Raw genomic sequence first — 24,075 nt, 5'->3', positions numbered from 1 at the left:
ACCACAGAGGGCACCGCGACTCTAGTCTCACCGACGACACCTGCCGACGGCGTGACTGAGCCACTGCTCGCACTGCGCCCTGTGGGCACCGCACTCCACACTGCCTCGCTTCACGACGACGCCTTGGTATCCCCTTTGATGCCGCCCCACGCCGAAATCCACACCACTGCTTGCACTGTGGTTCGAGGGCACCGCTCGTAAAGTTACACGACGCACCGCTCTCATCTCGCACTGCAGCCTTGGCCTACCGAAGCCGGCGCCATTGAGTCCAGTGCATCAGCCAACAGCGCTTCAGCAACAATGACGCCGCTGCTTGCACCACGACCTGCCAGCACTGCGACGAGCACTGCATTCACTTCACACCACGACCCAGGTCTCACCAACAATGCTATCTGATGCCGCCACCGAACCGCTGCTCGCAGCGCGATCTGATGGCACCGCACGCCACACCGGTGCACTTCGCACAGCAGCACCCGACGCCTGTCAACGCCAGCGCTCCTGACTTCAACAGAGGAGTTCGATCTGCAACGCGTGTGACTTTGAGGGCCCCGCCGACTCCTGCACCAACCTATGGAACAGACGCCTGCGGACGCAGTGCTATCGGAAGCTCAACAAGAGGTCGCCGACGTCCTGCATTTCTAAAAAGGTACTGTTTGTGGGTCTTCCCGACACCGTAGCTGGCCCACGACACAGCGGTCAGCAAGAACTGTTTGGATTTGTTTGCACACTGTGATAGCCCCAGGCGGAGCTATTGACGTCAAGGAACTGTTTTTCAACCATATTTTGGTGAGCGAAGATTTTTAAGTACTGTATTGTAGATTTTTATCGTTTTTGGTCTTGTCTTAAGTATATAAAAATATTGGATATTTTTCTAAACTGGAGTTGAGTCCTTTTGTAGTGCTTACACTGTATTACTGTTGGGTATGTGCAAATGCTTTACACACTGCCTCTAAGATAAGCCTGACTGCTTGTGCCAAGCTACCAAGGGGTTGAGCAGATGTTATTTTAGGAGTGTAACTCCCTTATGCTGACTAGAATGGTGGTTTCTGCCTGGCTTTGGCACATGCCCTCGCCTATCTAAAATCCCATTTCTAACAGGCCCCATATTAATGAAGGTATTATCTCGCACAGGCTGACATCTCTGATTTCAGTTTTGTCCCTAAGGAAATAACATTTAATTACTAAAAAAACAGCAGTAATGATTCACACTCTAATGCCAAAAATAGGAAAATGTCCATAAATCTTTAACAAAGGATGATAATAAACAGCAGAAATACACACCCTATATATCAGGTGTTAGGAGACTAACAAAAAATTAAATGTAGGCCAGCACCTTCTATTTCCAAAAGATGACATCTTCGTTTTCTGGCAAGAATAAAATACATTTCAATCTCGACTACTGGTCTTTGTCTAGATTTTCAACCACATAGGTATTACCAGTAGGCCTGCATGTGTGTGTTGAGAATAAACCTCACCCAATTAAACATTGTTCTAATAAAGGGTGAGATACAAATGTGCAAAACAGATCGTTTTTGTTTTGTAGAACATAGGAATAACACCCAATAAATATGGCCCTCCGGTTTTTAGAGAAGAGCTATTTTTGTGTGTCAAGAGTATCATAGACCGGACAGTCTTAGGAGTGTCTCCCCCCCCAACGTTTTGCCTTCCTCCTCCACTCTTCTGACGCAGTGTTTACTGGTATTAGTACTCTGTGCACTTTCGCACTGCTAACCGGTGCTTAAGTGCTTCTGCTCTCTCTCCTAAACATGGTAATATTGGCTCATACACAATTGGCATATTTACAAGTTCCTAGTAAAGTGCACTCCATCTGCCCAGGACCTATGCATTAAATTAAATGCTACTAGTGAACCTGCAGCACTGCTTGTGCCACCCACTTGCACTAAGTGCAAGGCCCTTTAGAAAGGTTGACTGATCATCATTCATTTGCTTATACAATGGGTTGCTACACTGATGTTACTGAGCGGAATTCTGTGCACAGGCAGTATTATTATGTTTTCAAATCACAATAAAATTAATATTGTAAAAACAACTGCTACATTTTGCCGTAAAATGTGCCTTTTCTTGCTGCATCATTTAGTCAATCCTGTTTCCACAAGGAGCACGCCTGTGCATAAAGTTTTTGGGGCTACTAAATTAATGCGCTTCTTGAGAACAAAGATGGAGTTTTGGTTTCAGGAAATTACTTTTATACTGGCATTGGCCCAGCAGTTCCCCCAACAATAAAGTTTTGGCAAACAAAAAAATAAAAAATGTTTGGCACGGTGAAGTAATACTGTGTCTATTCTTTGTCTTTTTCCGTGTCTTTGGAGAACCTGCAGCTTCATCTGAAAAGTTAAGTTTATTTTTTTACTCTTGTATACATCTTACAAATGCACACATCCAAAGACTGATTTAGAATACTTCTACCTTCTAATTTGGACAGTATTTATGAAAAAAGGTTTGACCCAGTCAACAGATATTGCCACTCAGTGGAGGACTCCTGCCCAGGCCCTAACTCAGGTTGTGGAGGACAGCTCTGAGGCAGGATCAGAGACTGAGACAGCACATACAAAGACAGCATCGAGGGAGAAGAAAATGGAGCAGAACCTGGAAGTGATTTTTCAGTCGGGGGAGTTCCATCCAACGACTCGTCTTCCAGCAATTTTGTGTTACATGATGATGGCAGTCCCTTTGCAAACACCATAGCAGTGTAGATCAACCCAAAGACCAGGCACGATAGGCAGCAAACACTTACTGGGTGCTCTCTTGGCATGCTCCCAATTTAGTTCCGCCGTACATTCCGTTGTTCACTGGCTCTTCTGGATGTAAAGTCGCTATGGCCACATTTTTGACAATTGACTAGATACATCTCTTTTTGGACGTTGACTTCCTTCAGCAAATTTTACAGCAAATAAATATGCATGCCAAACAATTTGAGCAAGCATGGGGGCACTCCAGGCCTCATTTTAAGGCTCACCAGTGGATCCCACTTCAATTGAGGAGTTAGAGATATTTTTGGGCCTTATGCTCAAAATGGGGTTAGTGCACATACTAAGCTTGCAGTCCTACTGGTCTACTGGCACGGTTTGGGTAACACCCATCTTTGCACCGCACACAGAGATTGGATTTTGCTATTGCAGTGTATGCAGCATTTCAATTACAATTCTGCTGCATTGCCTCAAGACCATACAGACCACGACAGGTTGTTCAAAATTCGGCCTTTATGGATAATCGTCTGTCAGGTTTAAAGAGATGTATGCTCCTGGAAAGAATATAGCCATTGATGAGTCCTTGATCCTGTACAATGGGAGGCTGGTGTTCAGGAAGTACATTGCAACCAAAGAGTTCGCTATGGCACCAAGTTGTACATGCAGTGCGAGCGCTCTACTGGCTACGTGTATGGTTTGAAAGTGAATGCAGGGAAAGACTCCACTCTAAACTCTATAGGTTGCCCTCCCACACTAGGAATCACAAGAAAGATTTTATGGGATCATGCACAGCCCCTCCTTCACAAAGGTTATAACATTTATGTAGACAACTTCTATACAGGAGTCAAGCTGTTCAGTGAGCTGTACAAAGCTGGCACTGTGGCATGCAGTACAGTTTGTTTTTGCTGCAAAGGATTCCTACAGGATCTTGTTTGCAAGGAGCTCCAAAAATCCCAGAGCACTGCGTTGTGTTTCAAAGAACTGCTCGCAGCCAAGTTCTCTGATAGGCAAGATGAGTACGAGCTCACTACAATTCATGATAAGAGCTCTCACCCATCACGGCGTAATGGTTTAGGGTCAGATGGTCGAAGTTCACAAGCTCACCTGTATACTTGATTACAACAAAATCATGAGTGGAGTAGGTAAGAATGACCAGGTTCTTCAGCCATACAGTGAGAGTTTTAAAACAAACATGCACTTGTTATAAGAAGCAGTTTACCCATCTAGTCCAGATGGCAAAACACAATGCGCATGCTGTTATTGTAAGTCCACCGTGGGAAGACTGGTGTCTTTCCTTGACTTTCAGTTGAGCGCCGTCTTACTGCTACAGAAGCAGCAGCCTTTACTTCATATGATCTGGGGGACGTAGTAAGGCTGTAGCATCAACAATTTGGTGACCGCATTTCTGAAACAACTAAATAGGCTCAACCATGTAGTCATTATAGAGTCTGCTGTAAGCAAGGCAAGAGGCAGGAGAGTCGTGGTTACTGCCCCAGTGCCCATCTCAGCCAGCCCTATGTTTTCCTATGTTATAGTCTCCACACTGCACATAATGGTGGACAGAACATAAGCCACATTTTCAATGAGTACCCTATGTGGCAAAAACAAAGTCCTGACTATTTCTTTAAGTGCTTTTTAGGGACCTTATGTATACAATACAAGGATGATTGTTCAAGAGAACTAGAGTAGGTGTAGTAAGTCAAACAAACAAATGTCCAGTGGGACTCATTCACCAACACTTCTACTTCCTTTGAAAGTGTGCAACTAGTAGCTTGTATCATAATCAATGAAAAAAGGATACAGGACACAATTTCTTGAATAATAAGGATTTTTACTATTCAGACGATATATATTTCAGCATGTATCAAAATGAGTGCAGGTAACGCACTGCTCAGACAGTAAGCTAATATGTATATAACAACATAGAACAAGACAGTGAACACATTCCAAGGTTGTATGTGATTTTATTTTAAACAAATGTAAGGAGAGATCCTGTCTGCTCAAAGAACCATAACATGCTTTGAAAACAACTTATGGAGGGGATGTTGAAGAATCGACTCCTAGTTATTCTTCAGGTCTCATCAGGACAAATTGCGTCTGACTAAAGTTCCCTAGAAAACCATGGACTCTTGGGAACCTTGATCAGAAATGCTGTAAGCATAATGTGCAAGACTACTTCAAAACTGAGTCAACAATGTATATCAGACAGCTCAGTTAGACAGTCAGTTCTGGTGAGGTAAACAAATTATTCAGGAAAAGCACACTTTTGTATTGTGTAGAGAAAGTGGTCACACCTACACATACAGGAGTACTCTTGGAAAAAGCCAACAATGTGAAATGGGGCTCGGTTCCTTAGATGGTCCTGTACAGATGATTGGATTACTCAGGAAATCAGTGGATTGTATTGTGTCACACCACCAACAGCAGTTCTTTCTGTGGGATGGCAAAGCAAAATTGTGCTTGTCCTGTAGCTAGCAACGGAAGGCGTTAGTGTAGGTTCACTTGGCGAGTATACAGGATTAGTCAGGACTTTGATGAGGACAGAGACATGAACGTGTAGGAAAAGCTTAGGCTAGGTGTGCTTTCACAGGGACATTACATAGTTAGAAGGCAGATAGTAAAGGTAACACAGATACACATACCATTACTTAATCTACACCTACAGATTCAAATCCATTGGCGCCACACTCACCCAGATACTGAATTACTCCTACACAGAGGTTTCCAAACCACACAGAACGAAGCAGGCAGCCTCCTCTCTCAACATCCCAAGACCCACAAACCCTGCACTTCAAACAGCTTCACTGACTACCCATCCACAACTCTATTCAAACTCCTGAAACACACATTCAAAGCCTAACATAGCACTGGTACAGCATACCTCAATACTGCCTCAGATTTCAAAAACCTTCCAGACAACTTCGCTAAGCCCGACTCGTACTCACACACAATTAATGCATATGCAGCACCAGAACAGGGAGAGCAGAGTTCTCCTAACTGGCTCCAAACGGGAGGAATGGCCTGCCTCTACACGTATACACCACCTCTAAAATTAGTGCATTTTGCACAAAGCTGATTGCTTAACTCTTCAACTAGGTTCATCCATAGATCAGCCCTGACTGCTTGGTGACAGGATACCCTCTTGGGTGATAGCGGGCTTAACAAGAAAAATTATTACATTACAAAGAACTATGTACCCAACGCTACATATATGGAAAATATGTTTGTCCTGCTTGCCATGTTCATCCTGCTTCAAGACTTGGTACATTTAGTTTACTGTATGATACGTGCATTACAGTCACAGCACAGCACATAACAGTGGATGTGACATATGCTATATTCACACTGACTACTTGTTTGTCAAAAACTACTGTTCTTCGTCGCTTTTGGCATGCTCTTTAGGCAATTTAGGCAGTATTCCTCTCCATATTTGCATTAGTTTCAAAGGTGGATATACCCACTCAGTCCAAGCAATGCAGGCCTAGGAAGGCATTCTTGGGCATCCCAAATTGCATCCACAAACAGGAAGGAGTTGGATTAACCACAGTGAGTGTGCTAAAGAAGCATGTAAGACACGTCTTCTTGAGCCTCATGTTGCTGTCACAGGAGCCATTAGTAAAGGTTCTCTAGGCATGCGTTCGGTAATCTTCAGAATGGAGGTGGTTACTTGACCTGTGGTAAAAATGTAGTCAAACAGTTTTTTCATTTGTGACGGTTGTAGATGCACCAACTGTCAACATGTCTAGACATATGTGTTTATAGAGGCTTGTTTGTGTCATGATTGCAGGCAATTAGGCTGATGACTGATTGAGAGGTTGTCTTGAATGGGGATCCCGTCCTTTGGCACATGAATGTGATGGGCCCCTGATTGCACGGATCTGTTGGATCGGACCAGTGGTATAAAAGTCTTGAGTGTGGTGCATGAATGGCGTGTGAATGAACACTAAAGCGGTTGGTGCCTTGCTGAGGCTTTATGACTCACCTACTGTGGTTCAGGTTTCACTATTCAGATATTTTGATATGTATTTGTTCCTTGAAGCTAGCATTTCCGGAAGTGCTAAAACCAAGTGGTGAATTAACTTTAAAAAATGAGTACCAGATGTATATCTGTGGTGGTAAAGATACTCTGTCGCAATTGTGGTAGAGTATCCTTATCGTGAAGACAATGGTCTGCCCAACCAATATTTATGGGGACGGACATTGGTGTAACCATGGGGAAGACTACTGCATCACTGCATGGTAGCACCCCTCCCATTTCCTGACTGAGTCAGGGCCAACTGTGGCTGACCTCTAGCTCCAACCACCAAATTTAGATGAGCAGACCTACAGGTCAGTTTTTAATACCCGTTACCACCTGAAAAACCATAGTGGTATGGGGCAGTGAAAACTGTCTAATGCCCCCTTTGCCACGGGGGATAACTCCCATGGTGAGAGGGGCCTTTTATCCAAAAAGAAAATTTGGCTTTGTGATTTTGTTTTTGAAAATTAGAAAGAAAATTGATGGACCGCTGTCATGTTGATGGAGGAGTGAGTCAAACATAAAAGGGCATTGACGGGAACTGCTATGACGGCGGCTCCTGGCAATGCTTTTTAATTGGCCGTCTGCTTAGTGGTCATTTCTAAATCTGTGGGCAGAGTAGTCTCTTACTTTGGCAGCCAAAATGTAAATATGGCCCTTACTAAGAACTCCTCGTGGAGGTGTCCATCATGGTGTAACCTCTTCATTGATTCTGTTCACTTTCCCATAATGCCGTCTAAAACGTGAAAGTGCATACATGGCTAACATTCCTCGCTTGAATTACATTTCTTTTTTTTTAATTTCTGTTCTGTAGAGATCCTCAAATTTTCAACCAAGCAGCATTCCTTGATGTCTCCACTTGTGTGGCTGGGCCTAGTGCCTGCTACAGGAATGGCTCAAATCAAGGTCAATGGGAGCCCTCACCAGGGGACTGGCATTGACCTTGTTTTGATCCAGATCTGTCGCAGGTACTAGGCCCAGCAACACAAGTGGGGCAGTGTTTTTATCGGCACTGGTGGGGTAATTCTGGGTGGCAGGAATTTTGTAGATTCCAGAGGTTTCCATTATTGCGCCAAATCAGAAGCAAGCAGTATTTTTGACAACTCAAGACTAGGCTTTTAACACTCTAATTATGATTTTCAGTGCCTTCTTGCCTGCCTCTTAGAGCTGGGACACTTGTCACTGTAGCCGTGCACTTTAGAAAACCCTGCATTCATTAATTCATTCAAAAAGGGCTCAGCACGCGGGCAGTTAAAAGCATATGTTTTTTACACATCAAGTAAGTAAGCCATACTTGCCTCGCCAATGCTTTTCATTATAAACAGATTGCCCCTAAGGAATCAGACACAACTTTTCCCAGTAAACCAATATGGTTAATGGCTTGAGACTATATACAACACTGGCCTACTGAAATGTGCCTAAGATGGCAACTATGAGGCATACATTAAAATTGCAAATATGTACAAAATTACAGTTGGCAAAACATAAAACCACTTTCAATGGGCCCAAAAGGAATCATCACAGCAAAATTATACTCCGCGAAAAACTACTCCCAGGATTTGTCAGATAGGGTGACCTATACCAAAACCCTTGCCTACTTTGTGAGATTACAAGTAACAAAATACCCTTCTACAGCCAGTAACATAATGTGATAGCAATTCGCTGTAAGAGGCGCTTTGGCTTTACCTATGTTTTTTAAAATAAATAAGCCAGGCCTACTGCCTTTTTAGAAACTTTACATAATAAACAAACCAGATTTAACTCATCTGGCATACCATTTCCCTGCACAGCTATATAGCCTATAGCTGTTATCATTGGCTTATTACCATAAGCAACTCAGGCCCACTGTACTGAGCATAGACTTTACCAGAAGGCAAACATCAGGCATACAGTCATAAATTTGCAAATGTATACAAAATTACAGATGGCAAAGCAAAATACAATATCTCCTAAGAGAGCCTAACAAGGATTCTCCCACAGCATAATTTATATCAACGGTTTGTTACATGGGGTAACAAACTCCAAAACCAACTACGGTAATCTGTGAGATTCCATGTAACAAAATCCATATCTGAAGGATTTATTATAGCATAATAACAATCTACACTCTCATGCCTATTGACTTCAACAAATATTCCCAATGAATATGCCAGGCCTAGTGTACTTATCATAATATTTCATAAATAATAGATCAGGCCTATAGCCATGATCATTTGCTTGCCAATTTAACCAATACAGCTATATCAAGTAGGAGTTTTGCCATAACCCAAAAAGTGCAATACGAGCAGTATTTTTAGTGGACACACAAATTCAACCTAATCAAATCCTGCGCTCAGGGGACCCAAAATGTCAGTGGCGCCCAAGTCCCTCTGTCAGTACTCTAAAGCTTTTTTGTTGATCACAGACAAATGAGACCTAAAAATCCATTTAGATTGATATAGTCCGGGGCATCCCATTCTGCTCTCAGAAGTCTAAAATTAATGATGGAAATGGAGGGTGCTGGGACTGCAATATATTACTTCTAACTGCCCTCCTTCCACCTGTGCTGCAGCCAGAGAAAAACAAAACTGCATAAGTTACTTAGCTATCTAAGCCACTTTAACAGCCCTTCTCTACAGAGACTCCTAAAAGCTGTTGTTAGGTTGATCTCATTACTTCTCGTGACAAAGTCACTGTCAAACAAGACCTACTGACAATCATCAAAGCAGAGAAGGAGCGTTCAAGTCCATTTTCTTCCCTTGCATACTCCATAAGTCAGACAGCATGTAAATGGTTTGAAGGAGTCTTCAAAGACCTGCCCGAGAGAGGGCCAATGCAGATGATAACTGGGGTCTGTCTCACCATCCCCGCCTGTTTTTGGATCTTAGGGGATTAAAAGGAAGCAGAGCAATGGCAGGTGATGTGCTGTCATTATCAGCCATCCCCTCCTCCACTGCCCTCTAAGGATATAGATATCGAGCTCTGCCATGCCCTGAAGCACCTCTGACACAGCCTGGGCAAGCAGGAAACATGTCCTGCGCTCCAATAGATATTAGAGCACAAAATATATTTCGAAAAAACAAGGGGAAGGGAGTGTGAAGGGGGATGGAAGAGGATGATGGAAACCATAATGTGTATTGCTCCTTTACAACTCCATTTCCCTGTATAATAGTTCTTCTGGCTCAGTTTAAGCGGTGGAAAACATGGATACAGGGTGTATACAGATTAGGAATAGTGAGCTTCGGAGTTCCAAGTAACATCATAAAAAGCAATATCTCCACTTTCATTACCTACCATATCACCAGGAACCTCCGTATGCAAATAAAAATATAACTACTACCGTAATCATGTACCGGAGGCAATTTTATTTTTATTTTTTTAACAATATAATCTCACAGCACTAAAGGGCGAGAGGAGATCTAGAAATGTGGGGGGGGGCAGAGAAGGCTAGTTCAACCGCATATGCAAAGGTCCAATAAACATGTGCTGTGCTTTATTGAAAGAATTATTTCTAAACATGATCCTCATAACATAAAAACAGGAAAAATTATGTACGTTTCCGCTGGCAGCGCAAACAAAGAGTTAGTAGGCCCTATGCCAGCGGGCAACCTGAAGCTGATTCTCTATCCAGATTGAATGCTATTAACCCTAGCTTCACCCACTGATCAACAGCGTCAAGGTTCTCACTGACCCAAAGCTGGGAGTCTTCACAAAGTGGCGGCTATTACAGACCTCCTTATGGGGAAGAATCCAAATAATAAAAATTGTGGTAGCCCTCATTTCCACTATCTATTCGGCATGCCACGGACACCTGTCTCTTGTAACAACTGCATCAAATCGACTGCCAGATTCGACACAATATCAGGCATGGGGGAAGGCCAAAAGACTCTCAGCAGCCAAGCTGCATGCCACCGTTACAGCTGGAGGACTCTGCCTACCCTGCCTTGAATTGTACCAAATGACACTACACCTTCCCCAGTTTGTGGACTACTTCCAACCTACTTTCAAAACCCCTAACTTGCTGATTCTGCAAAAAATATATTAAGGAAACTTCTGACATTTCCACACAATAAAAGAAGAGCACAAAGGCTTCTGCTCATAACAACCCTATCTTTCAGGCACATTGAAGGTCTGGAAGTCGGGCCACAAACTTTTGAATTAGATGGAATTCTTCCACTCTTTGCCCTAAACAGATATCACTTTAGATTAGAAGGTAGATCAATTGCCGGATCTTTGGTTCTGGAAGGGTTTTGTGGATCTGGACCACCTAATACATAGTGGGCAATTTGTCGCTTTTACGGACCTCCAACACAAATTCCATATGGAGTCGCAATTTCTTCAATATCAACACTTGAAATGTATTCTTCTTCGGAGGCTACATGGCAACCCTCAAACACCAGGTGATTCCACACAGCACAGGCATCTGACCAAGTAGGGAACACATATTAAGCTAATCTCAGGTCTCTATGAAACACTCATTGATCACATACTCAAACCCCACCTCAAGTTTCCTGTAAAAACGATGGAAGCCCCATCTTTCTGACTCTCTAGAGGAAACCATATGGATCAGTGGCGGCTGGCAGGGAAACGGGTGAGGGGGAAATTATTATTTCAGTGCTCAGACGGGGACAGGGAGCCTGTGCATGTTCCCCACACAGGCAATAATGGAACATCCAATGAAAGACTTATGTATAAACTGAACAATCAGAAGGAAGATATGGGATTTTACAAACTTCTCACCTAATCCTCACCACAGCATCTACCATCCTGTGCAGACTCTGTTTGACAGTTTGAGTATCCAATCTAAACCCAGGCATAGTCTTTCCAGAGACCAGCTGCATCAGATCATCACGCTTAAAGTGGGACGCTTTACTGCTTCAGTTCCCTTCTTCTCATGTCTAGCCATGTGTTATTCAATTGCTTAGATTCAACTGTTTTCCGTTCCTTAGACACTGACCAAACATGGTTTGTTGTTCTTTTCAGTGGTTTCAGACAGCCAAGACAAACTCTGCCTTATAGAGATCTGTACCTTCGATGGATCAGGTTCAATCCATTGAGTGGAATATCAGTATTGTGTAGTGCCACTTTTTGAATGTTCTTGCTCACATGCTACTGTGTGGTCAAAATGAATGCATTTTATTGTTGTGCTGTGACCTACTATTATTTATCGTAAAATCTAATAAATATAATTATTACAAAAGTAGCAATTTTTCTGTCCATCTTTTGGTTCCCATTATGTACATTATTGGCTTGGACAATGGCAACAAAAGGCAGAAATGGGACGGATTCAAATCTTAAATACTGAACTACAGACTACAATGAGAATACGTGGTGAAATGAGAAGCCAAAAGTCTGAAAAACAAAAACCAGTTTCAGAGAAAACATGTTTTTCAAGTTAGCAGAGCGGGCTGGGAAACCCTGCATTAACTAATCAAAGAGACATAACTTCCAACCATGGGCCGTGCTTTGCTGTAGAAACGCAGCTACTGCAAGAGATAATGTCACAGGAAAGCTTGTAAAAATGGCTGCGTTTAGAGTTGTCTTCTGAAATGCCGGTTCCTGAAGGCTGTCTTACGATCTGGGTGTTTTTCCTTCAAGATCATATCCTGAAACGGTTTCCGCCCAAGTAGTTGTGAAACCCTCTTCTGAGTTGGGTACAGCATAAAACGGTTGAGTGAAAATTTCAGTTGTTATAGGAATACAAATACTTTTCTTAAAGAGAAATAGCATTACAAAACAAAGCACTGGCAAAGCAACTACCCTGACGAGTAATGTGTGAAGATTCTTATGGAGGGTTAAGTAGGAACAGTTGCCTCCTTCTGTGCAAGTGCAGCTGGCAGGACTGAGAGCCTATGGCACGAAGCCCCTCAGAGGAGATGGGAAAACCTGCTTCTCCTTTGGACAGATCTGCGATGGCTGGGTATGCCGTAAGGAACGACTTCCATATTATCAAAGCCATAATGTAAAGTCAATTACACCTTGATAACCATCCATGAAATACTCTACTCCTGTATTGTTAGCAAGAGAGGCCACACTGCCTAAAGACAGACTCTCAAAGGGTGTACTCCACTCAAGCCAAAACCACATTATCCATCAGCTGGTTTTCTCACGTTTTAGTGGAAACAAATAATGCAACTATTAGGGATCACAAGTTTATACTAAAGGAAAAAAGTATTGTTCAAAAACGATCTCCAAATAAACTTGACCAACAATAGTCAAGAAAAACACTTTATAAAACCCAGGCACAATTTCTGCATAGTCTGATAAAATGACAAAAATAAGATGATATGCATTGTGGAGTGATCCTGCAGACACTTTGCAGCATTACGTTCCCTCCTGCAACACTCTTTAAGCCAACACCCATACCGATCCATCAAAAAATACAAGATATCAACTCGCTCTATTTTCAACTACAAAAAGAAAAGAAATCAATTAATATTTGCATATGTTGCAATGGGAGGTTATCAACAAGACATGGACTTGTGACCTGTGCTCTATTCATTTTTTTCATGGGTCCTTTCGCATGGAAGCGTGCACTTCAGACTACAGGGAAGTTACAACATTTTAACGGATGAGGAAACCAGAATAACATTCAAGGATGCACTGGCACTGCTTACTCTGGCTTAGTTATACAACTCTAAACTGAATCTGCTATAAGTTGACCGCAAGTTATTTAAACTATAGTAATAACCCGATGCAAAGACTGACACTGGTCTATATGTAGAGAATAAAAGATAACCAGTGAACACAACAACAAAGTTCAAAGAAATAATTTGAAAAACAAACACTAAAAGGCAGTGACACATTAAAGATACAAACAAATACAACTATTTCTAGTCTTGGCAAGTAAGCACAATTCGAAACTGCGTAACCTGTTCAAACTGTTCAGGGGAAAAACAAACTGGTTCTTCATCTGCAGTTCTAGGGCGATCCTCACTTTCTCCTCTTCAAAATCTACCTTCATCTGCTGGCCTCAGTTATCCATTTCGTCAGTTCCACCTTTTATACCCAAGCTGTAGACACAAGTTCTCCTTATAATGGAATTAAGTTCAATCTGAACACTGACCTCTTACCTTGCTGTATGGAGGCCATTCCTTCCTGGCCCAATAGTGAAAAACGAAATCCTCCACTTTTGCACATTTCTCAAGTTCTTTCTGACCTAGGCTTGGTGCACTTCCATCTGTTAAGCCTTCAGCTTTACAGATATCATACTTCACTCCTCGGGTAAATCATTTAGTCAGCTCTGGTTTCGCCAATCTCAGCCACATTACAAAAAAAAATTGCTGCAGCTCTCCTTCCACAACAAATCTGTTTAAATCAATATTCTTTCAAATTCTCCAGACTAGACAATTGTCTAATCATGCATTCTGTCTCTTCCTCGTCCCCAATCTCCACTGTCCAAAACGTCACTGTCTTCCTTCCACTGAAACGCCACAAATGTAACCAGGTCTCACTTAGCAAGGCAAAGAAATTACATTCCAACTCCTCTGCATCGTTTACTGTGCATTATACCTAAATAGTTATCCTTTCCTTGTGTTAAAATTCACCCGCCCACGAAAAACTTGCGGTCCAAGGTCCAAAAGATGGCCTTCCTTCCATTCTACAACAAAACCAATACTCGCAACAGCTCAAATTACAAAATAAAAGTGACACCACGCGCACTGATTCAACAGGACTAATACAAGAAACTCTAAAATTCCGCATTTGAATTGAGAGGACATTTTTTCACACCCTGATCCTAAAGTATTGCACCAACGTACAAGCTTTTTGAATTGTCAGAGTTGTTGGGGCAACCGCAAACAAGATTCTTTGATAGCCACAAATCTACAGTGCAGCCTTCTGGCCCTTAAAATGTATTGTAGATTGAAAATACCCACTATTAACTCACTTGGTTTCCCCCATAACCATCATGTGCCTTTACTGACTTCACCCCAGAGATGTCTACTAACACATGTAATGCCTATTTTCCTTTCACCCAGCAGTGCACAATAAGGCAAGTCATGTTCCCTTCTGCTGGCCTGCAGTAAATCGCCCCTTCCTTTGTTACATCCTGGTAATCTCAAAAACAGCTTACTGTGTAGCAGAGCCCAGTTGTCTTGTAAATATGAGGCACCTTACAACCCACTCTTTAATAATTATTTTTCATATTATCTCCCACTGCCTTTGTGCCCATGCTCAACTGTATTCATCTAATTTTGGTTTACATTATAAAATGCCCCATTATGTGTTCTTCATTGGTGGTTCCTTAAATCTAACACATGCATGACCATTTAAGATTTCTTGTAAAACAACAAAAGTGTGTCGTGAGAGAAGTGTGTAAGCACTAGACACAGAGAAGAAATCTCCCTGAAGAAGTCACAGTGGAAATCAGCGGGGTTTTTTCTAGGAAGCCCTCACTCACCACCCTGGGTGGTGACATGCTTCATCATCGGGCCCACCAGGAGAAGCCGAATGCCTCCCTGGTGTGCTACAACGCCAGATTACTGCGGAGCAGGTTCTTTGTGGCAAAAGTGGCAAAAAGAAATGTGAATTAAAAATGTCAGAAACTGTACCATACGGAAAAAAAATTATTCAATGGTCAGTTTGACATAAGTAAAATATGTGTGGGAAACTTACCAGTTAATGACTCGGTTGTTTCCACTTAAAGTGGGGTCAACATGTTTCCCCCACTTTAAGTGGAAACAACCGAGTCATTAACTGGTAAGTTTCCCACACATATTGTGACTTCTTCAGGGAGATTTCTTCTCTGTGTCTAGTGCTTACACACTTCTCTCACGACACTCTTTTGTTGTTTTACAAGATTTTACAGGGGGACATAGAGTGTCCTTTTCCCTCTCTCTCAATTTGTTATTACCATTTAAGATTTCTATCACTACTTCCACAGTGAAACAGTTTGCAAATAACAGCTTCCATTTAATTCTCCTCTTCCTCAGCCTTCAATTGCAAACAAAGATGTTTGGGCATCCTCCTCCCCAGACAATGCTTCAGTGTTAACAACGTGCATTGTCCTCTAAATGCCATTTTCTACAGTTTTAGGATACATCTCAAATAACTCTCTGTTCAAAGTACAAATGAGGATCGCCCAGGAAGGTGTAAACCTTTCAGCACAAGTTAAACACTATGCATGCCAGCAAGACAATCTGCTGAGCTGTAGGTTTTCAAATAACAATCTCATCTCCAGAATAACCTGTTGGACCAGCAAAAGTCAAAAGGACAGAATAGGACATAAGGTGCATTTCTTAGAACACATTGTAATGATATCCAAGTGCTGCTGGCACCCTGAAGTAACCTCATATCTATCGTCTAAACCTACACTTCTGCGTTTAGCAACATGAAAATTTGGATTTTTGACAATAGAATGTCTGGTCAAAAAGAAAGCAACAGATGATCTGACCAACGCAACTTTGTGAAGTATAAGACTTCTTTAATGCTTTCACCATTCTTCAGCTTTCAAGTGTACATCAACAGGCACCAATCTCATCTCCAGGCCCACCAACTCTTGGAGTGGTTTACCGCAGACCAGTCCTTCAATCCATTGTTCATATATAAACTGGATATGTCTGGATACTATCGTTCACATTCACCACTCACTCTGCACAAACTGGAGGTGATCCCTCGCCCCAGAAAATCCGTGTCAGACATCGCGCACTACCTTCAGCATACCCATTTGTGTAGAACATAGCAAGGAACTTATGAGGCGTCAGCATGTGAACACACGCAGGTGTGAATGTCCCCAAGGAAAGCCAAGTAAGCTCTCCGTTGCAGAACACATGCAAAAAAGTGGGTCCAGTCATTAAAATATAGCGACTTGGATTCAAGTGAAGAGCGCCGCACTCAGTAAGACGACACTGAACGTCGATTAACGTTGCTCTTTAAAAAGTAGTCACAAAACAAGCTCATCAGGCTGCGTTCAGCACCTACAAGAGCGCACTTACTAATAAGGGACTTTGTTACCATTCAATAAACTTTGCAATTATACGAAACTTGCGAGAGCCTCCTATGGTAATTGTAGATACCGAGGAAAACATAAAGAATGGTGCATACAATTTACTAATGGTTGTAAAATGAAATCGCCTCTGAAAATACGCAGATTATGCGTTTTACTTACAATGTTTTTTCGAATGAATTAGCTTCATGGTGCCCTGTACGCCTACAACGTATTAAGAGAAGGGCATAAGTTTCGCGCGGAAGAGGTGTGTGTAGGCCCGGACAGCAGTGGGGTAGCTGTGAAGTCTTCTCGCTTTAATTCACATTTTCCGTGCTTGTACACACTGCGAACTGCAGACGCGGCCAAGCTCGTGTGGACTGTATTTACAATCACAGCGCAGGTGCCGGTAGCCATGCTCCCTGGGCTCCCATTGGCGGGCTGCTGGCCAACCCACATGGTATCAGTGGGCGTATGCGCGCATGTCGCCCTTTCATTGGCTAAGAAACCTGGTGTTCCATGGACGCTGATTTTCAGGCTTATCGGGCTCCAGTGAGCACACCGTAGACCAATGGGGCAGCTCGAGCAAGCAAAAAAAAACAAACACATCATAACTAGAAAATGTTTTTTTTCTTGTATGATCAAAATGGGCAAACAAAGCTTTTCTCTGAACTAATGACTGCAGGAAAAACTCGTGCATTTGACAGCTCAAGGTCTATTACAATATTAGATACACGGGAGACAAAGGCAAAATATCTGGACCACCACGATCAAAGGCGAAGTACATAAACAAAGATGATATTCGAATTAATGATACTGGATAAAACATCATCGTCGGGGAGCATCTGAACTCAATAGACCGCCGAGCCCACATTGCCAGATGACATCTATCTGTAAATGTCCGTGAATGTAAACCGGCTACGGTGCATTTTCAATTCAGCATGTCCTTAATTGCCTAATGCACCGAAATATATTTGAAATGGAAGTGTCTCAAAAGACAGCCGTCAGAACTCTAGTGCCGAGCTTGCATCACACAGCTGAGATGCTGCAGTGCGGACTGCCTGTGTGCGCACCATTGCGCCACCAAGAAAGCGGACACAGCCAGTGGCCAAGGCTGCTAGTTTTTGAAAATACTTGCAGAATTGAGAGTTAAAAAAAGACAATGAATAATACAGTACAATAGCTTCACCAGTGCAAACTGGGGAAGCAGCAGCACAAATTAAAGACCGGGTTAGAATAAGGACGGCAGACATGCGAGCAGCTGGGGCGCACTGGAGCGGGGTGGTTGCAGAATTAAGGCGGCGGCTGAAGGGGGTGAGCCTGGGGATGCAGACCGCAGGGAGGCAGACTTACGTGGTCGGTTTTTCCTGGCTGAGTCTAGCCTCCTACGGAGCCTGCACTTCTTGGCCGGGGAATCATGGCTCTGCGGGTGGTGCTGAGAGTCCCCCGCTCCCCCGGAGCTCCGCCTAAGGCGCTGCTGCACTGGTTCGGTCGGGGCGTAGAAGCCATTCTGCAACTGCTGTCCATTAAAGCAGGAGGAGGTCGGCACCGAGCTTCGGCCCGGGGGCTCCTCTGCACCGTCCCCCATTGCAGCAGCAACTGTCAAGATCAGGTCCAAACCAGGAGCCACCACCCCCTGCACAGTCTACGTCCCTAAGGCGGGGTACCTCCACGTAAATAAGAAATAGCCGGGGGCACAGGTAAAACTGGCGAGATAGACGCGCGCAGCAGTAGGCAAAGAGCCCTTGCTCTGTGTACCGAGGTCACCCTCGGTCATTGCTAGACTCCTGGCTGCCTTCCCTGCGCTTGCTTGGCAGCCAGTGCAGGCGTCAGGAGAGAACGCAGACACAGGTGGGGTGCGAGTGACGGGACTTCCGGCGGACATCTTAGAAGGGAGTCTTTCTTATTTAATTTCAACTAAATTATTTATTTGACAGAAGGGTATTTGTCTGTTACTGAACGAGGCGTGTTTATGTTCAACAGAGTACATTGGACTTCCATTTCCGGCTACTGTTGTTCGTCGAGGTAGGCTTACTATATTACACAATTTGCAAGTGTAATATATTTTTGTATTAAGATCCTTCACCGATGGACTTTGTTTTTCAATTTGATTCCCTTTATATCGCTTACAGTTCGTTATAAGACAGGGCCCCGAAGAACGATAGTTGACTCGTTCGCTTGTATATGTATTCACCACGTCTTTCTTTTGTTTCCATGGCCATGCCTTCCTTTAGTAGTGTTCAAATGACGGGCAGAACATGACATCAGATCTCGGTTCGTATTCAATTGTTTCAGGGGAAAGGATGATATTCACAAATCTTATTTGTGATCGTGTGGCGTATTTTAGAGCAATATCGATTGGATTCCTAACGATAGTTCTTGCAGTGCAGGTGCAATCTCCACGCATACCATTCAATAATTTTTCCAATACAAATATTTTTTTCTCACGGTTGTACTACTTCTGTAATTCAGAGCAGGGCAGACACATTTTATTCCATATTACAGAAAGGCTTTGGTATAGGTGTACAAACGTGAAAATAGATTTAACATTGTTGAACATATCTAACAGTTTTATTTGCTGATACACCAATTTACGTTTGTCATTAGGATTTTAACGTAAACACCAGTTTTCTTGAACAACCCTTTCTCAAACAAGCATTGGCAAAACCAACAGGTCTCGACCACCAGAGAGACATTGGCTGTTTCAACGTCTTCTTGAGAGAGCTATTGGCTTTTTCAGTGTCTTTAAACCATGTTGTATAGCAGTACAGCAGCTGTGGAGCATAGCGGAAAGTGAAAAGAAAAATAAACGTCGTAATGCTTCCAGAGCTAGCTGCCTCTTAGATCTTTTTTCCTATAGCATGGCCAGCGATAGCTGGAGACAACACTGAGGGAGGCTAGGTGGGAAGCATCACAGAGATAGTGGGAATGAGTCAGGGAGGGCAGCACGGACAACAAAGAGTGAGAGAGAAGTACTGGGACAAGGCTGACATGCTTCAGAAGCAGTGAGGGAGGATAGAGGTAAGCAATTGTAATGATGTGATGACGCTGTGATGGAGCGAGGTGGCAAACGCAACATTTTGTGTACCCCTCGTGAAGTTAATGTCCCATAACAATAACATTGACTGATTGCATGGTTTGTGGAAATTAACCAACCATAGAGTGAAGTGCACACATTATTTTGCACATTGGGGAGAACTAACGTTGCTTGCATGTTGCAAAAATAAACCCAGCTAATATGTATTGTTATCGTATTGTGAACTAATGTGCAGCTTATTCGTAAACAAACGCAATTTAAACGTGCTTTTTGTATGTGATGGAGAGATCGAATTGTAAGTATAAAACGCATTTATGTGGCTTATGTGCTAGGTAACAACTAATTGGGAAACATTAGTAAGGTGGGAGGTAAACAGAATGGGTTTAAATTAATAATTTAACATGAATCTGTGTTTGTTTCTATGATAGTTCCAAAAGTGACCTTTGAGGCCTGTGCAAAAATGGCTGCCTGGGTAAAACTGTGAGCAAGAGCTGGACAGCGCAGGCGCGTCAAAACCTGCAAGTCAGAGTGAACTGCCTGTGCTTGAGGAGGTTCAAGGCTGATGTGGCCCGGAACCTAGGATGTGTGCCAAGCAAGGATGATGTCCTGCTCAGAGCCTGGGAAGAAATATGGATGTTGCCACTAAAGGAAATGCCTAGGCCAAAGACTGTGTAGAGTACTACTCAGCCTGTACATGTGAGTATAGAATATAGAATGTTAGAATGTTAGATGAATGTCAGTTACAGTAAGAATTGAAGTACGGTCTGAGCAGAGATCATACTGCTCCTGGTGGGGTTCTCTAATTAATTATTTAACTTCAAAATAAATACCAACTTTCAACATACAACCTCGACTTCCTGATATATCTGTACATTACATCTGGCGACGATTTAAGAAACGGACCTCCGTGTAAATTTCAAAGACACTTTTTAAAAAACGAAACGGAACGAAAAGAAAGAAACTTAAAAGATAAGGATCTTTTACTAGCAGTACAAGTTGGCACCAAGAACCCCACTAGTGACGACCATCAATCGCCTTCTACTTTTATGTGCCAGGTACTGTTTGATTTATTTCTACCTTTAACTGCTGCTGACTGACCCGTGAGTGTGACACATTCCTTTTTTAGTGTACACATCAGTCATTCACACTGAAACCGGTTCGGGGATATAAAGGCGATATTAATTAAGAAATAACTGTGAGCAGTTTTACTTGTAAACTATGTGACCTGACATTGTTCGTCACTCTGCACTGCAAATCTATCAGCTGCATTGTATAACAGCCGCTTTTCCTGCTCATCAAAATAAACAACCTTTCATTTTCGAAGTGCTGGCAGCCTGCGAACATTTCATTTTCAAATTACCGGCAGCCTGGGAACATTTTACTTAATTTACTACGTGAACAAAAGAGATCGTTTTGCTTTCTTCCCGTTTTGACATTTAGACAAGTGACTTTCTCTCTCTCATATGTGGAGACGCTTTACAGTCAAATCTGCAGTCACCTCAACGGCATGTTTCACGTGAGCATTTTCTATATTTAAAAAAAATGTACATTTTACCAGATTAACATTAATAAGTCTTCACCATATAAATACTACTCGTGCTCTTACCGTTCTGGATTTGAACCTTTCAAAAATCAGCGCGAGACATCTTCTTGCATCAAGCCTTCCTGTCTTCCCACTATGACGACATTCTACAGCGTCACTAAAGTCCAGTGATTTGAGGAGCATTATACAACCATGAGCCACCCGGTTTAACCCCTTCGACGCTCATGACGAGCTGGGCTCGTCACGTAAAGTGCGATTACGAAAAACCCAGCGTACGGGCGGAATTCCGCCCGCACGCATGCGGTTAACGTAAGAAACGTGCCTCCATTTTTAATGTCTGTGATTTCTTCAATGACTTCCCTACAAGCTACGTTTTATGCCAATTGCTATGGTTTCGTGAAGTCGATTTTCATTCACTCAATTTTGTGACATCTTCTGATTCATCGACTCGCTTCAGGTACTTTGGAACAATTTTTACCAACTGCAGGTACTGTTTCTCTACATCCTTTATAACCGGTTGACATCATACACTGGACGCTTCGTTTTATCTTTTAAAAAAATATATATTTCAGCAGTTTCAACAAAGCGATAGGTACGCTATGTTTTTGTTTTAAAATGGACATTAGCTATTTCTTCAAAGCGATAGACACGCTTTGTATTTCACCTGTTTATTTCATTACAGTCCTCCAACACCGATGGACACGGTTTACTATATGTATGCCTATCACAGTTCTGTATAATTATTCTACAATGTTTGACATGTTTTTCAATGTCCTCTACTATGCCTATATTTCGTGTTTAACTCAAGGACCTTACTGTCCTTCGCTGTGCCTACATTCTGTTTTTACTCAGAAACCTCGCATTGGTTTGTTGGATCTTTTGCAGGTACTTATTAATTTATTTCCTATATGCTTCGAAATTGGATGATTCCTCACTTAAGGCTCATCTTAATCTGTCTCCTTGGAACTTTTAACATTTTTGACAACTGTGCTATCTACACCATCTAATGGTCATTTTAATCATTCGCATTTCATAAAGAATGATAGTATTTTAAAATGCAGGTTTTCTTACCCATGATTTTAACAAATGTTTAATTTTTCTCCATCAGCATATATTTTCTATTATGCAGATGCTATCACCTTTACTTAAGCTGCATATTTTGATTATTATATTACATTAATAATAAGTACTTAATGATTTTACTTTTACAATGATTTTAGAGTAAGAGTTTTAAAAGTTAAATACACAACAATAGTCGTTTTAGAATAAGCGCTTCATGGTATACATACAGGCATATCTAAAGTTAAGAAAGTTAAGAATGTGATGTATTGACAGTCATTTTATGTAAGCGTTGCATGATATGTATAAAGGCATATCAATTGTTTGAAATTTTAAAAGAGACATTTGAAGGAGGAAGGTTTAACTTAAAATTGGTTGTCTCTAAAATGTTCAATAATCATCAAATGATTATATTGTCACACCAAGTTATTAAGCTATGTATGTTCTTATTTTCAAGAGGTGTGTTCTCTTCTTACCGACTTGGTTTGAGGGAATTTGTTTCAAATTTCATATGTGCCGTGTTGGTACCTCCCACGCCTTTCTCTCCAACGTGCTTTGAGGGAGAACGTTTAGAATTTCATCGGTGCAGTGTGTTTTAAAATTTGGGAGTTTGTTTTAAATTTTAAAAGAGACATTTGAAGGAGGAAGGTTTAACTTAAAATTGGTTGTCTCTAAAATGTTTAATAATCATCAAATGATTATATAGTCTCACCTAGTTATTAAACTATATATTTTATATGTGCCGTGTGGGTACCTCCCACGCCTTTCTCTCCATCTTGCTTTGCGAGAGAATGACAAAGTTACATGTGGTACCTCCACATCTTGCACGCATCTCTTACTTCTTTAATGTGTTATGTCCACTTTTTGCGTGCATGCATCCCTTGCTTCCTTTATGTGGTATGTCCACATTTTGCGTACATGTTTTACTTCTTTTATGTGGTATTTGTGATCTAAATTCTGCACTGTTGGACCCGGCCTCGTGGCGTGGTTCGCCTCTGTCCCTTCGCACCCCGTGAGCGTAGTCCTGTACCCCGAACCCCCTGCGCAGCCCCCCTGTTAGCGTAGCCTGCACCCCGAGCCTGGTCGCCCTACTCCAGTTAAGCCTAGATCCCCCTAGCACCTCGACCAGGCCTGCCCTTCCCGTCCCACGCCCGGCTCCGAGCACTTAACATTGCATGCCCCACAAGGCCCGGACGCCATCTTCCCTTCCGACATCCCTGTCTCCCTGGGCCTAGCGTGACCCCGGCCCCCAGCGAAACCCAGACTCCAAGGGCGCGCCAGTCCCGGCTGGGGGGTAAAGGGCCCTGAGTGAGATAAGACCAAGGAGTTTTGATTGCACCTCCGGCCTCCCCTGGGAGCCTGGTTTCTCTCACACCTCTGGCCTTCCCTTGTGGGCCGGATTCGATCGCACCTCTGGCCTCCCCGAGTGCTGGCTCCAGACCCGCTGGGCGTCTGGGAATTCCCGGACCCTACTTTCAAAGGGATCAAATAGCCGACCACCGGACCTCGCCCACGACCAGCCCCCCAGGGCTTGCGACCTCCGCCTGCGTGGGTCCGGACATCAAAGGGCTAATGGACTATATCTGGGCCCGCCTGACAACTAGCGGGCAGTTGTATCTTGGACCTGAAGCCCTGCTGATCTGATCGCGGCTGACCCTAAGAAGAACTCATCTTGAACCTCTGAGCCCTGCTGACGCTGTCGCGGCTCCCTCCTCGCAACCAGGAACTGGACCATCGGAGCCCTGCTGACGCTGTCGCGGCTCGACCTCTAAGACCATCGGAGCCCTGCGGACGCTGTCGCGGCTC

General features: G+C 42.9%; 1 protein-coding gene across 2 annotated transcripts in view; it reads right to left on the bottom strand.

Moving 5' to 3' along the window:
* The window catches only part of PANK1 (pantothenate kinase 1), a 153,547-nt gene extending 135,095 nt beyond the window's left edge, over nucleotides 1–18,452 (bottom strand). Inside the window, exon 1 of one of the 2 annotated variants that reach the window (XM_078642922.1) lies at nucleotides 17,984–18,452. In XM_078642922.1, the coding sequence (XP_078499048.1) occupies nucleotides 17,984–18,218 (235 nt within the window). In that variant the 5' untranslated portion in view covers nucleotides 18,219–18,452. Of the gene's footprint in view, nucleotides 1–16,813; nucleotides 17,027–17,983 lie in introns of those variants that run through there. The other variant, XM_078642923.1, reaches the window with a different exon arrangement.
* Nucleotides 18,453–24,075: the final 5,623 nt, after the last annotated feature.

The sequence above is a fragment of the Lissotriton helveticus genome, chromosome 5_1, assembly GCF_964261635.1.
Source record: "Lissotriton helveticus chromosome 5_1, aLisHel1.1, whole genome shotgun sequence".
Taxonomy (NCBI): Eukaryota; Metazoa; Chordata; class Amphibia; order Caudata; family Salamandridae; genus Lissotriton; species Lissotriton helveticus.
Note: the sequence above shows the minus strand (reverse complement) of the source record. Positions and strands in the feature narration are given on the sequence as shown.